Raw genomic sequence first — 14,214 nt, 5'->3', positions numbered from 1 at the left:
ATCTTTGCATATCTAGTTCTTTTATAGAAACGCTCAAATTTCAAAACCTACCCGCTTCTGGTAACGGACGGTCTGGTGGTGGACGTAAATCGTCGTTGTCTAATTTCGATTAGAAGTTGAAACCAGATCAGACATTATTATTATAAGATGTTGGTATTTGTAAGTGTAAAGGCGGGACCACTGGTGCACGACCAGCAATAGCATGATTCGAAGTTAAAATATTATTCACATGACTCACCCATTATTGCGACAGTAAGTCAAACCTTTTATTCAGATCTCGCAACCAGTCACGCTTTCGAAGTTTTCTTGCTGGTCCCTCATTTTATTTTCCGACGAACCCGAAAAAATATCCGAAGAAATCGAAGAACTATCCTCACTTAAATTTTACTTTGAAAAGGCACGATAACCTCGTCACTCATTGTAGAGCCTTGGAAGTTTCACGAAACGGAAGATAATCATAACACTTGTTTGAAACAAACTTTCTACTTCAAATCTCGAAAGTTGCTTATAACATTTTAAATTATTAACTTCTTAAAATATTAACGACTGCACGTGGGAAAAAACGACGCAACAATGACAAATATGGCGGCTTGTCTTTGCTTGTTGGTTCGGTTCCAGACGTTATAGAGGGCGCTGTAGGCGGGACTTAGGAAACGGAAGTAGTCAAATTTAGCGACCTGCAGTGGAAATCATACGATGTACTCTCATAATGGACTTCGGACGTCAAACGGAACACATAATAAAAATAAAACCCGCAAAATTATAATTTGTGTAATTATTGGTGGTAGGACCTCTTGTGAGTCCGCACGGGTAGATACTACCACCTTACCTATTCCTGCCGTGAAGCAGTAATGCGTTTCGGCTTGAAGGGCGGAGCAGCCGTTGTAACTATACTGAGACCTTAGAACTTATATCTCAAGGTGGGTGGCGCATTTACGTTGGAAATGTCTATGGACTTCAGTAACCACTTAATACCAGGTGGGATGTGAGCTCGTCCACCCATCTAAGCAATAAAAAAAAGAAAAGAAAAAGCGCTTTTTTTTAAATAATTAATTATACCACATCTCAACCAATATTTTTGCGTATCCACTACCTACTTAATTGAAATATGTATAGAATACCTATGAATTGGTTAATTTCGACTCAATAATCAAACTCTTTTGTTTTAATAATCGATCTTTGATCGCCATCGATAATGTTTATTTCTTTGTCGTATCACTCTTGTCAGAGCGGTCGTGGTCGCCATTCAGTCTCATTGCTGTGGGCAGATGTTATGCGCCTCACGAGCAATCTATAAATATCTATAGCAATATTCAAAAACACAACTTCTAGACCTTTTCGTCTAAATGACTAAATGGTTAGAGCTAGAACTTAAATTCAATACACATAATTGATGAAGCTACCGGCACGCCACCTGTCGACCATTTGTCGTACTGTCGCAAACACCTTACAAGTGGCAACAACCGTCCTTCACATAAACTAAGAGCGAAAGAATACGAACTAACAGACGAATATCCATTAATATAAGTATTTCAGAAATTTGACTCACTTTTATTTGAGATCATGTCCTTTATCCGTGCTCGTTCCCCCATGATTTTTTCTGTTTCCATCCGCAATTCTTGAGCCAACTCTTGTAATGAAGCCAAATTCGCTTCGTGACCTAAGTATAAGTAATTATTGCAGCTTGAATCTTTGAGCATGATTTTGACCACCTTCAAAACGTCGGATTAACTCGAAATTTGGTATACTTATTAAGGATCACTGACAAATCAATATTAAAAAAAATTGAAAAAATTGAAATTCATCTTAAAAATGAAAAATTAATAATAGTTTAAAAAAACTAACAAAATACGCTTTTATAGAAAATCCAACTAAAAAATAGTATAATGCATGGTATCAGTAGTTATAAATATTTTATGAACAGATATGAATAGAAAGGTTATTTTGATAATATCCTGAAAAGCACCCCACGCTTTTTTACAATAAAATCATTTTTTTCTTACACTATTTTTAATTCAAGTTTATTAAAATTTGTTTTCAATTTTTTTGTTGAATTTTTTATAAAAGCGTATTTTGTTAGTTTTTTTAAACTATTATTTATTTTTGAGTAAAAACTTAAGTGGTATTGAAGATATTCAGTTATACTTTAATAATATGTAATATAATTAATTAAGATATCGGTTTTTATATCACATGTGAATTCACTTACTTTGTTGTTGAAGCAAGTGTTGTTGTGGCGCGTGATGTTGTTGTTGTGGCGCATGATGTTGTTGTTGTGGCGCATGATGTTGTTGTGGCGCATGATGTTGTTGTTGTGGCGCATGATGTTGTTGTGGCGCATGATGTTGTTGTTGTGGCGCATGGTGTTGTTGCTGCGCCACATGATGTTGTTGTTGTGGCCCGTGATGTTGTTGCTCGTTGGTGAACTTGTGTCGTTGCGGTAACGTGTTCCGCAGCCGACACATGCTGCCCTCGTTAGACCAACCTCCTATGCTACCCTCAGATTTGCTGAAAAAGAAATTTTATATTTTGTCAATAATGCCATGCTCCACTACACTACATTTGCTGCATCTCGCATATACCGTTCATAACACTATCGCTTTTTTTTTCAGATGATAGGAAAAGTTGTAAGGTAGGGTAAGTAGTAAGGTAGGGTAGGTAGTAGTATAGTGTAAGCCCCCACGGGTAGCTCGCAACTAACATTTTGCCTACTTCTACGATGTGCCTTGCCTTGGGTCGTTCAAGGGGGGGCAGCCGGTATTCACGTTGTGATTCACGTTGTGCTGTCTAGGTCTCAGGTAAACAATTAGGACAAGGTTAGTACGTTGACGACCCCTTTACCCGAAAAACGAAAAGTGTCAATAGTCTTATCAAGTCACCCATAAAGCACATGTAAGGGCACAAATCTTGAATAGACAATCATTCATTGTTTTACTAGAATAAATAGAATTTTCTAGAATAAAAGAAAGTCAGTTAAAAGTCTTTTCTTGCATACGTGATAAATAAAGTGATTAGTATTGAAACAAAAACATTAATTACTTACTTGTCATTTACATTTGAATGGCTTCCCACTTCCCTATAGTTAGTCTCCTGGGAGCCGGAAACGTGATCCGTTTCGTAGTTCTCGACCGATCTCATCAGATCTAAAATTAGACACGTTAATAACAATAAAACGGATGATATAATTGCAATTTTTTTATTTTACTATTTATTATACCTTTAGTTTTCTGAAGCGCGGTTTTGATGGCTTTAATTTCCATGAGTTTGAAAGGATCTTCGTTTTTAATGTTATTACCAGATTTGACACCTACAATGGTAGACAAAATTATCTATATTATGTTAAATGATGAAATATTCCAAGATCGCTTAGGCATTTTTAAGTGAACACGTGAGTTACAAAGACACAAATAATGAAAACAATTCATTTTCTTGGTCTAACCTTAAACCAAACACTCATTGGCTTCGGGTTGCATAACAACGCGATCTGCTGAAGTAGCATTAATCTTATTGTGTCTTTAAAGCAGTTAGTTGCTCTCAATTAAGAAAAATAGTATTATTATTCGCCAATAGATGTCGGGAAGAGTCATACAGTTGATTATTGAAAACACGACTAAAACAACATTTTCTGAAAATAAATCGTAACTAGATCGATTTATCGCCCCCGAAATCCCCTATATACTAAATTTTATGAAAATCGTTGGAGCCGTTTCCGAAATTCGGATAATATATATATACAAGAAATGTTCGTTTAAACTTTAAAGGTATAAGATAAGATTAGCATCAAGTTTTTTTTGGCTGCAGTCAGCCGTATGTCGTAAGTACAAACTCGAGGAAACGAGATAAATATTGTGATGAATGGAGATGGGATAGACGAAGCGACCGACAACGAAGTTACGCGTACTTATTGCAACAAAAACTCCATGAAGAATGATGTCCCAGACTTTAGTAAAATATCATCGCATACTTACATTTGTGTACTGGTTCGTCTTCGCCGCTGTCTTCCCCAGAGCTAGAGTACGTATTGTGAGTAGGAGGCAAATGAGCAGACATTTGTAACTTTTGAAACTCTGTTACCTGAAATAATGATATTGCTGCAGTTCATCCGCATAGTCAAATTAACGTCAAATCATATGTTGTTACTGATGGTAGGACCTCTTGTGAGTCCGCGCGGGTAGGTACCACCGCCCTGCCTATTTCTGCCGTGAAGCAGTAATGCGTTTCGGTCTGAAGGGTAGGGCAGCCGTTGTAACTATACTGAGGTCTTAGAACTTATATCTCAAGGTGGGTGGCGCGTTTACGTTGTGGATGTGTATGGGTTCCAGTAACCACTTCAAAGCAGGTGGGCTGTGAGCTCGTCCACCAATCTAAGCAATAAAAAAAAATGTATGACGTAACCGAAAATCTACATTTTTAATATGTGAAGAAAAATCTTTGTATCCCTTTTTACGAAAATTGCGCGCACGGAGGAGTATGAAATTTCCCAGACTTATAAAGAATATAGAGAAGGATTGCAGAATGCTAATATTTTATTTAAAGTTATGCATAAAAAATACATTAAATCAATAAAATAAACATTACACACAACCATGTATTTGGCAGACATACACGCATTTATACTCTTTTGTTTATTGTTAAAGACTGTGTTCAAATTGAGAATAGATTAATATTGTTTGTCTTTAATATTATTTGCCAATAGTTGTCGCTTTGGCGAAATCTGTGATTATATAAGTAAAGTTTATGACAATAGAACCATACTAATGTTAAAACTTATAATTTAAATTAATGATGGTCGAATTTTGGTCACTGGGCGACTACTAGTATATATAAATTAACTATTTAAAGTAGATACTATATAAATGAACTTAAAATATTGTAGGTTACTTTACAATTTCGTTTCTGTACGAATTCAAAATAATAAACAAGAATTACCAAGCTTTCCATGTGCTGTTTCTTCAACTGTAACTCTCTTAATTTCATCTGCAACATGCGACCTCGTTCGCTCAATACAATTTCGTCGTCATCGCCTTCGCTTTGTATTCCACCCGCAGCTTCCTGATAAATAGTAAACAAAAAATAATTTACTCAATGCATAGGTATAGCGTTACTTTTATTCTTTGTTCACTCATTAGGCTTATTTCAATGAGGGAGCACCGTTATATTTTGTGTTAGAAAGAAAATCCCTTGTAAGAGATACCATCATATCAGCTCACAGTTGTCCACTGCTGGACAAAGGCCTCTCCCAATCCACCACCGAGCCCGGTCTTCGGCTCTCCTCATTCACTTTTTGCCGGCCACCGTTTGGAGGTCATCGCACCATCTAGCCAGAGGACGTCCCACGTTACATTGTCTGCTCCAGCTATTCTCAATTCTACGGCATATACGGCCAGCTCACTGCCACTTCAGCTTGCTGACTCTTTGAGCTATGTGATGACTTTAGTTGTCTGTCGCATAACCTCATTCTTGATTTTATCCTTCAAAGAAACTCAGACCAAAGCTCTTTCCATGGCTCGATGAGCGACCTTGAGCTGACGGACCAGCCGTTGTGTGAGTGTCCACGTCTCGGCTCCGTAAGTCATTAGGGGCCGTTCAAGTATTACGTAAGCAGATTTGTTACAATTATTCACCCCCCTCCCTTTCCCCTTGTCAGCAAAAGTAAGCAAAGCTCTGACCCCAATCCTAACGTAAACAATGGTATATGAATTTTTCTACTAATGTTTTCTAATTTTTTTAATGATTCATGAGCAGCAGTTATAGTTCTAGAAATAAGAAAATAGGCTTAGGATGAGGATTTTAACGTATATCATATTAATTTATATGCGCGTGATAATTCCCCTACTCGGTTTCAAGCGAGTACCTAAACGTATTCATTATTTATGGGAATCCCCGAAAATGCGTTTCGTTTTCAAGCATAGGTAACGCATAGATTGCCAATATGTCTAAAAAAGTAAATAAGTACTGTTGACGTAATCACTATCTAGAACCCCTCACCCCCATGTCATAAAAAATCAGCAAAGCAAAGACTCCCCCGCCCGCCCCCCTATGGTGATTAACGTAATACTTGTATGGCCCCTTACCGGTAGGACGCACTGGTTAAAAACTTTTAGTTTATCCCATACCCTGAACTAAATGTGAACAATTACCTCAGAACTAGCCACATTAGTTCCTCGATGGGAAAATCTTTCGTCTTGACTGTGAGTAGAGTGTGCAGAATGACCGAGTTCATTGTCCCCGTTCACCATGTTCTGTTGTCCGTGCAAAGCCTCCGTGGAGTGGGGCAAAGTGGTCGCGACACCGATTTGATTAGCGGCGTACATGCGATTGGAGTGATGGTAATTTCCGCTGAACGGTTGATTCTACAAAGTAAATTTTTAATTGTAATTCATACATAATATTTATTTTTATTCAATTACTAGCTCACCCGGCAGACTTCGTAGTACCTCAATCGATAAATAAAAGACCTAAACTTTTGTATAAAATAAACTTAAAACAAATAAAAGGAATCCGTCTGACGGGGGAAAGGAAAAACAAAATTTTTATTTTATTTAATTCCGAGCATTTTCATAATTATTTACCTTTTAAACCTTCTCTGGACTCCCACAAGTAATTCAAGACCAAAATTAGTCAAATCGGTCAAGCCGTTCTCGAGTATTAGATGTTAGTCGAGACTAACGAACATCAATTCAATTTTATATATATAGAAGAAGAAGATTACAACAAAATTTAACAGTGTTACCTGGGCCACGAAATTATCATGTGATGTTGAAGGTTGTATTTCCTGTGATTGTCTTTCTCTGTTAATTTCATCCATTTGTTGTTTTGCTTCTTCCTGTAACATATGTTAAAATTCACTTAAAGCGTCTTTCGATTGATTCTAATTCGAATTGATATAATAATATTACAAATAAATTTATTGCTTTTTGAAATTAGTGTGTTCGAATCGTTTAAATTATAATTTTGTATCGATTTAATAACTAACCTGATACTTCATAAGTCTCTTTTGTTGTTGTTTCAATGCCGTTAAACGCATTTGCGACATTTCCATTTTATTTTTAATCTCGTTTTGCCATAATTCGTTGTCACTGTATGTTGAGCCATTGCTTTGTGCGGATACTGGGCGAGTCATAGCATCCTGCTGGAATTATAAGGTTGACTAGTTAAAAATAAAGTAAAAGTAAAAAGTTCCATTAGGATATAAAGCAGACTTATTAATATCGTTTAAAATCTAATCTATTCATCAAACTTTTTTAGCACTTTGCACGAGGCGTCGATATATCGTTTCGTTTGCCGAATTCCAAATGTGGAATATACAATGACATAGCAATACACCGATGCTGCTTTGAATGAAACGATGAATTAATAGTTCAAGCGGGCAAGCAATAAGTATTAATGTGAATCTCAGTTCAAATGATCGTGATTACAACGCTGGACTGATATTGATGGTTAATTTTGAATCTTATTCCGAAGTAGGTGTCATGCTTGTTTACTTGTCCACAACACAAGGTCACACGTCACACGCACACAGAGACATACAGAAACCTGATCATCGTGTTTGCAACTTTCTTTTTTAATTTTCATTTCTTCAATAAGGGCCACTTTTTGAACACACGACAGAATATTCTTGCGCAATACATCATTCAACTGTACATCGTCTTCTTTAATTTCAGATGTTTTAGTATTGGGGTCTTCTAAATTTGTATTATCTTCTGACACATCTACGATTTCAACTATGTTCGGAGAAGAGTCTTGTACTTTATCCATGGTTATTGAATCGGTCATCTTGATCTCCTGAGAAACAGCGTCGTCGCCGTTTTTAACACTTTGCATTGACTTATTGAGTTGTTCATTCTCAATATTAGTGACTTTCTTCAAGTTCATAGCACCATTGTCTGTGCTAAGTTTAACGTTGCTATTTTTTTCAGTGCTCAGATTACCCATAGCTGGCTCACTGACAGCTTCGAGAGCTGTATTACTTGCCTGAATGACTGAAACTGGTTCCACTAATTCTTCACTAGGAACTTCAACATTATCAGGTCTCTTTTCAATTAAAATCGTTTCTAACTTTTCTTCGCTTTCCTTCAATTTCATTACCATTTCTACTAACTCATCATATTCTTCTTTAGTGTGTTCAATAAAGGCCTAGATTAAAAATCGAAATGTGACTTCTAGTGATTAGATAAATTTAACTATCACAATATATTTTTAACTTCTTAGCATTTAAAATCTAAACATACCTCGTCTTCAGAAGTGCGCATTGTGTCGACAAGCGACGACGTCACTCTGATGTATTCTCGTATCTGACCCAAGCGACGTTCAACAGCAGCCGCATCAGGACACGCGGCCACTATAGCCTCGCCCAGAGCACGTGCTGATTCCCTGTGTACCTGTTTAGGGGAATTTTGAGATAATCATTTTTCCGTATATCTACTGAAAAGATTTAATTTATTTTTATTTTTATTGCTTAGATGCGTGGACGAGCTCACAGCCCACCTGGTGTTAAGTGGTTACTGGAGCCCATAGACATCCACAACGTAAATGCGCCACCCGCCTTGAGATATGAGTTCCAAGGTCTCAGTATAGTTACAACAGCTGCCCCAGTCTTCAAACCGAAATAGGTAGGGTGTTGGTACATACTCATGTGGACTCACAAGAGGTCCTACCACCAGTAAAAATACTTTTTTTATTGTCACTATTATTACCGAGGTTTCGAATATTTTACAGGTTTTGTGGTCACAGATGACTCCCAACATGAGATTGAGCCGTAAAAATAGTTTTAATATTTTTTTATTATTATTCTGATTTTCTTACCTGATTATTTTCATTGAGGTTATTGAAATTGCTTTGCCCTTGTTCATACATGTTGTTTATTAAATTAACCGTTTTCGCTCCTGTCCTAGAAGTTGAAGTGGCAACTCCTGTGTTGTTGACGTTACCCGGGTGGTTTGCCTCGAAGTTATTACGTGATGAATTTAAATTTCTTGTTAAATTGTTCCTGTTCTGATTTGGTGCCTAAAAGGTCAAAAATTATTCGAACATGGCAGCATTTTGCATTTTAATATAAATGTAATTTTAGAAATAGATATATTTTTTTGGGTTCTTACTCAGGAGGTGACTCAATTCAAACATGGTATTACTTACATTGAATGGCTGCGAAATTGTTCCAGTAGTAATCGGAGTTGTAGGGTTTACTATCATTACCGCAGCAGCTGGGTGATTGGAGTGTGGAATTATGCCTGGAACAATGTTTTTTTTCTTTGAGATTTTGAGATAAGTACAGTATATTGTAGATTTTCTTCTTTCTTTAAGTGGTATATGTATATTGACAGAAGTATGATCAACATTTGCTCCCAAATGTAAGCTCTCATATCCACATCTAACTTTATAAACATATTGAGCTTCCAGCAGAACTGAAAAGGTACTATTGAACATTTAGTAAATTTATGTAATTTAATAAGAGTATAAGAGTTGGAAGTTACAAGAATTGGATTGATTCGCACAGTAAGGCTAGGCTGGAAATCGAGATTTACTACAAAGAAAGTATTTTTTTATACTGACCATTTTGCATCTGATGTCCATAGGGGTGTAAAGAATGTCCAGAGATAGAATTTGCAGATGCCTCATCATTTTGATCGTTAGTTATGTTTTCACGACTATGCACATTTAATGGTAGAGCACGGGGTTGAGGTCTTACAGGAACAAAACGTCCGAATCCACTTTCAAAAGATACTGAGTGATCTGAAAATTTAATTAAAATACTATTCAATACATGACATAAACAATTAAAACAGTCTGATGAGAAGTATCATCACTAAAATTCATTCTTCTTTTTATCTTGATATCCTATCAATCACATAAAAATTATGTTTAGATATAGCAAGATTTGGATACCAATTTGGATGGGGTAGTATAGAACTACTACAAGGGATTCCACATTCCAAAAATATTTTTTTCTGATCAAAGGCATTTTAGATAGTGTTATTGTCTATAGAGTAAATTAGTTCACAGCCTACTGATGTTATGTGGTTGTTGGAACTTATTGAAATCACAATGTGAATGCCACCTACAGAACTCACTTTTGGACACGAGGTTGAAGTTCGGAATCTTTCGAGGCTACTCTAGGTTGTACATCCTATAAATTGGAATGCATGACTTCTCTGCAGAAATAGGTGCGATGACAACACCTGCCTGAGTGGGCTTCCTTACTACAATGTAATTTTTTTTGTCATAGGAATTGATTTATGAACAAGTGTTAAGTACAAATTTCCTTTGGACAAAATTATGCCACCTGCATGATTTGAACATTGGCATAATCACATCACTTGATACAAATACAGTATGTGTGTTGTCTTTAAGCCATGAATTCGAATATGATAAGCGGTTAGTGGTCACCTATGTACAAATTATGAATAATTTGGGACGTAATTTTCTTAAAACTGAGTTCTTACTGTGAAACACTATGAATATAAAATAATTACAATATTAAAAAAATAAATACCTAATTCAGTTAATTCTTGATCCGAATTATTTGTTGATTTTCTTGATTGATTATAGTTAGACCTAGTGTTGTATTCAGAAACTGGCACCCAATCTAGAGAAGTCTGTAAAATATGGACTTTATTTATTTATAGATTTTAATGTCTTACAATAACATCAGCTCAATTGTTGAGAATAAATAACTACATTGATACTTGATACATTTATAAATTGTATATTTAAACTGCATACCTTCTTCAGACTAAATTTAGAAAAACAACCTCCCATAGAGCATGATAATTTTCCACATTTCACTTTTAAATTACTTACTAACCATCAAACAAAATTTAGTGAATAAACATTTTTAATGAATAAATTTTAGAACCTTGCTTAAACCTTAAATGATGCTGAATATTTTATAGATTTTGTATTGTTGGCAGGAGTTCAAATTTCTAAGATCTGTTTGGTTTCCAAAAATAAATATGTAGCTCACACATGTGCGAGGCTAACTTCACACCAGAGAGCATTGTCAAGATTATAAAATGAGAAGCTGTATAACGAACATAACAAATAGTTTTGACGAGTATTTCTTTTAAATTGTGTTATTTGGATCAAAAATTTAAGGTAAACAGTGACTGGGTAATTTTGTCTATAAATGTATTATTTGATATTTATATTTAATTTCATAGACTTCAAATTATATTTTTGAAGGGCTATGTCTTTTAATTTTAATGTAGAAAAAAGGGGAATACAGTTTTTTTGTGTGTAAAAAAGTAATGCTTAACTTTATACACTAATTTATTACTTTCCAATTTTTTAGGTAGGCAAGTGAATGATCTTATGGGTCTCCTGGTGGTTACTGTAGCCCACAGACATCACAACATAAATGCAGTCACTGACCTTGTAAAATTAGGTCAGTTTCAATTGTATTGAAAAATGTTATCCTAACATACAAATGACAACTAACCATTGCTTTCTGGCATAAATAGTCAGCATATTATGGTATGTCCCTATGTGGTTTTATATTATAATACACCCTATCACATGTAGTTAGTTAGCCATATCAAACTTTGAACATTTAAACATCTCAACAAGTTTTTTAAATTTGTTTGTTTTGTGTTATCACCTTCTTTTTTTTATGAATGAGGGCAAGTATCACCTTCTACTGGAATGCAGTAGTAGAAAATTTTCAAACTTAAAATGAAGATGACTGAAATAGCATTATATTAGTATATTTTTTTTCAATAGAAAGCTGTTTTATTCAATAATGAATATCAAAATTCAATATGAATAAGAATCTGTTTTTTTTTTCTAATAAATTTCAATATATATAATGGAGACATAGCAATGGTTGCTAATGATTGCTGTGGGTTCCCTCGAAATCATATGTTTGGTGAATAAAACGAAGACTATTTTAAAGTTAGCTATATACTCTTATTTTACTAAATTTCTCTATAATTTCTAATATTAGATTTTTGGACAGCTGCGATAGCCAGCGTGTCCTAGTATAAGATTGTGTTATTTAATTATCTCACCGTAACTAGATTGGTTGTCATATCTCTTCTAGTTGGAGTGACGGCTTCTTGTGGCACATTACAGTTGTTCCTCGCTTTCGTCTTGGGTATAGTTCCCGTGTGACCTGGATGTCGGTCGTTGTTACCAGGAGCCATAACACTCACTTATTAATCGTACGATACATATAATTTTACATTGTAAAACATAAAATGTAAAAAAATTCTTGGCTTTCCCCTTTTTTAATTTTTCTTACAAAAGTATTTTTTTGGTACGTTCGTTCAATGACACTTCTTTAATCTTTTCTATCGTCGTTTGTTACCCAACATAACTATTTTCAATAAAGAGATGTTTGCTAACTTTATTATTTTCAATATTTAACCAGTTTGTATTCTCTTGTATTCAATGTGAAAATATGTAAGCAGATTTGGTATCTTGCTTTTGACATTAGTTGTACTAGTGACAGCACGCAACTTCAAAAGAATTTATGGTGCCGACGTTTTGGGGAAACAAGAGGTGTGATGCTACGTAAATAAAAATTATTTTGTCAACTTGGTGTTCTTTTATTATATAAATGTGTGAAAGTGCGGAAGTGTAGGTAACATGTAGGTAACTGAAGCAAAATATCGGAAGCTAGCTTTTCAAGTTTTTCTAAAAAGTCCATTGAGCTCACAATTAATTCTCACAATTTTATTGAGAGGTTTTTACATTTTATCCAATAGTTTTGATGTTATTCCATTTCACCTTCCGTATTTGAATTTCCGTCCATTTCATACCTTTTTTTAAAATTTAGTACCATTCAGGTTTTCGAAGAACGGACATGGCTTCGGTCTTTTGTTACACATTATTTTCTTCATGCGCTATATTTCCTTTGCTTATTCAATGTCGTCGATAAGTTAAATGACAAGGAGCTCCAATGTTAAAAAAATATATCCGTCCTATGCCATTAGTAGGGTATGTAAAAGACAGCACCTTTGTACAACACAAATAAGGATCATATAAAACAAGGTATTGTTGTACACTTTTTGTTGCTCGGGGAATAGATTACAGATAACAATTATTTGACAAAATTGAGATGTTTATATTTAGCATATTATTGTTCTTTGCTTACTTTAAGCTACCCTTGTAATGTTACGGATAATAGTAGGTCGTCGGATAATGAAGTCGTCGTGTCATAAAGGACAAGACGTCCGGTGCATTCGTATTGAGCGATGCACCGGTGATCGAATCCCAGGCGGCTACCAATTTTTCTAATTAAATACGTACTCAACAAATGTTCACGATTGACTTCCACGTTAAAAGAATAACATCGTGTAATAAAAATCAAATTATAATTTGTGTAATTATTGGGGGTAGGACCTCTTGTGAGTCCGCATGGGTAGGTACTACCACCCTGCCTATTTCTCCGTGAAGTAGTAATGCGTTTCGGTTTGAAGGGTGGAGCAGCCGTTGTAACTATACTCGAGACCTTAGAACTTATATCTCAAGGTGGGTGGTGCATTTACGTTGTAGATATCTATGGGCTCCAGTAACAACTTAATACCAGGTGGGCTGTGTCTAACCATCTAAGCAAAAAAAAAGGTCCTTATTCGGTATTTTGAAATAGTAGCTACATTGTTCCGCTTAATTGTATTATAATTAGTATTACTTTTAACAGTGTCATTAAAAATGTCGGCTCGTGAAAGCGACGACCAAGGACCCTCCACGCCGAAAAAAAGAGAACTTGTAAGCAGAAATTTCCAATAAAATTGTTTTTTTTTCACATTAAAAACACTGTAATGAGGTTTATGATTTATTACTGCATTTTCCAATCGATCTATTCTCTTTTTACATGCGGAACACTGTATTTTTTTCAATCCAACCTGGCAGCACTGTCTGATATTTTTTCATGGACTTTTTGGCGGGAACGCGATGAGTGAAGCTGTGTGATTTGTTTTATTTTGTCTATTTAGTGTTTCTTCAGGTTTAAATGTGTAATAACGGTGGTTTATTAACTGTTTAGTATCTGTGAAAGTGCACAAATGTGGGAAAATGAAACAAAGCCGCTGAACGTAACTTCTCGGGATCTTCCAAAAAGTCAACTGAAAAAGTCTCAGTAAATGACCACCATTTTACTGAGATTATAATATTATTTCATCCTATATCATCTCATCTCATCTCATCTCATCTCATTTCTTTTAATTTCATCCCAGTTGATTAATGTCTCAAATTAATCATCTTTATTTAATTTAA

The 14,214-nt window shown here is 35.2% G+C and overlaps 1 protein-coding gene and 1 long non-coding RNA gene across 9 annotated transcripts in view; one reads left to right on the top strand and one right to left on the bottom strand.

Moving 5' to 3' along the window:
* The window catches only part of LOC101738744 (myb-like protein I), a 29,883-nt gene extending 17,185 nt beyond the window's left edge, over positions 1 to 12,698 (bottom strand). Inside the window, exons 1-16 of one of the 8 annotated variants that reach the window (XM_062671811.1) lie at positions 12,006 to 12,697; positions 10,493 to 10,595; positions 9,553 to 9,732; positions 9,136 to 9,230; positions 8,806 to 9,006; positions 8,232 to 8,381; positions 7,537 to 8,136; positions 6,977 to 7,132; positions 6,734 to 6,826; positions 6,141 to 6,353; positions 4,930 to 5,052; positions 3,969 to 4,074; positions 3,218 to 3,307; positions 3,044 to 3,143; positions 2,210 to 2,508; positions 1,550 to 1,660 (exon numbers count right to left, since the gene is read on the bottom strand). In XM_062671811.1, the coding sequence (XP_062527795.1) occupies positions 1,550 to 1,660; positions 2,210 to 2,508; positions 3,044 to 3,143; positions 3,218 to 3,307; positions 3,969 to 4,074; positions 4,930 to 5,052; positions 6,141 to 6,353; positions 6,734 to 6,826; positions 6,977 to 7,132; positions 7,537 to 8,136; positions 8,232 to 8,381; positions 8,806 to 9,006; positions 9,136 to 9,230; positions 9,553 to 9,732; positions 10,493 to 10,595; positions 12,006 to 12,140 (2,755 nt within the window). In that variant the 5' untranslated portion in view covers positions 12,141 to 12,697. Of the gene's footprint in view, positions 1 to 1,549; positions 1,661 to 2,209; positions 2,509 to 3,043; positions 3,144 to 3,217; positions 3,308 to 3,968; positions 4,075 to 4,929; positions 5,053 to 6,140; positions 6,354 to 6,733; positions 6,827 to 6,976; positions 7,133 to 7,536; positions 8,137 to 8,231; positions 8,382 to 8,805; positions 9,007 to 9,135; positions 9,231 to 9,552; positions 9,733 to 10,492; positions 10,596 to 10,722; positions 10,979 to 12,005 lie in introns of those variants that run through there. The other 7 variants (XM_062671813.1, XM_062671815.1, XM_062671812.1 and 4 more) reach the window with 7 other exon arrangements.
* A 140-nt stretch (positions 12,699 to 12,838) lies between these two features.
* On the top strand, positions 12,839 to 13,765 carry LOC101739408 (uncharacterized). Its single transcript, XR_209838.5, has 2 exons — positions 12,839 to 12,990; positions 13,640 to 13,765. It is a non-coding gene; the product is annotated as an uncharacterized LOC101739408 (long non-coding RNA).
* Positions 13,766 to 14,214: the final 449 nt, after the last annotated feature.

Source organism: Bombyx mori, chromosome 13 (assembly GCF_030269925.1).
Source record: "Bombyx mori chromosome 13, ASM3026992v2".
Classification (NCBI taxonomy): domain Eukaryota; kingdom Metazoa; phylum Arthropoda; class Insecta; order Lepidoptera; family Bombycidae; genus Bombyx; species Bombyx mori.
Note: the sequence above shows the minus strand (reverse complement) of the source record. Positions and strands in the feature narration are given on the sequence as shown.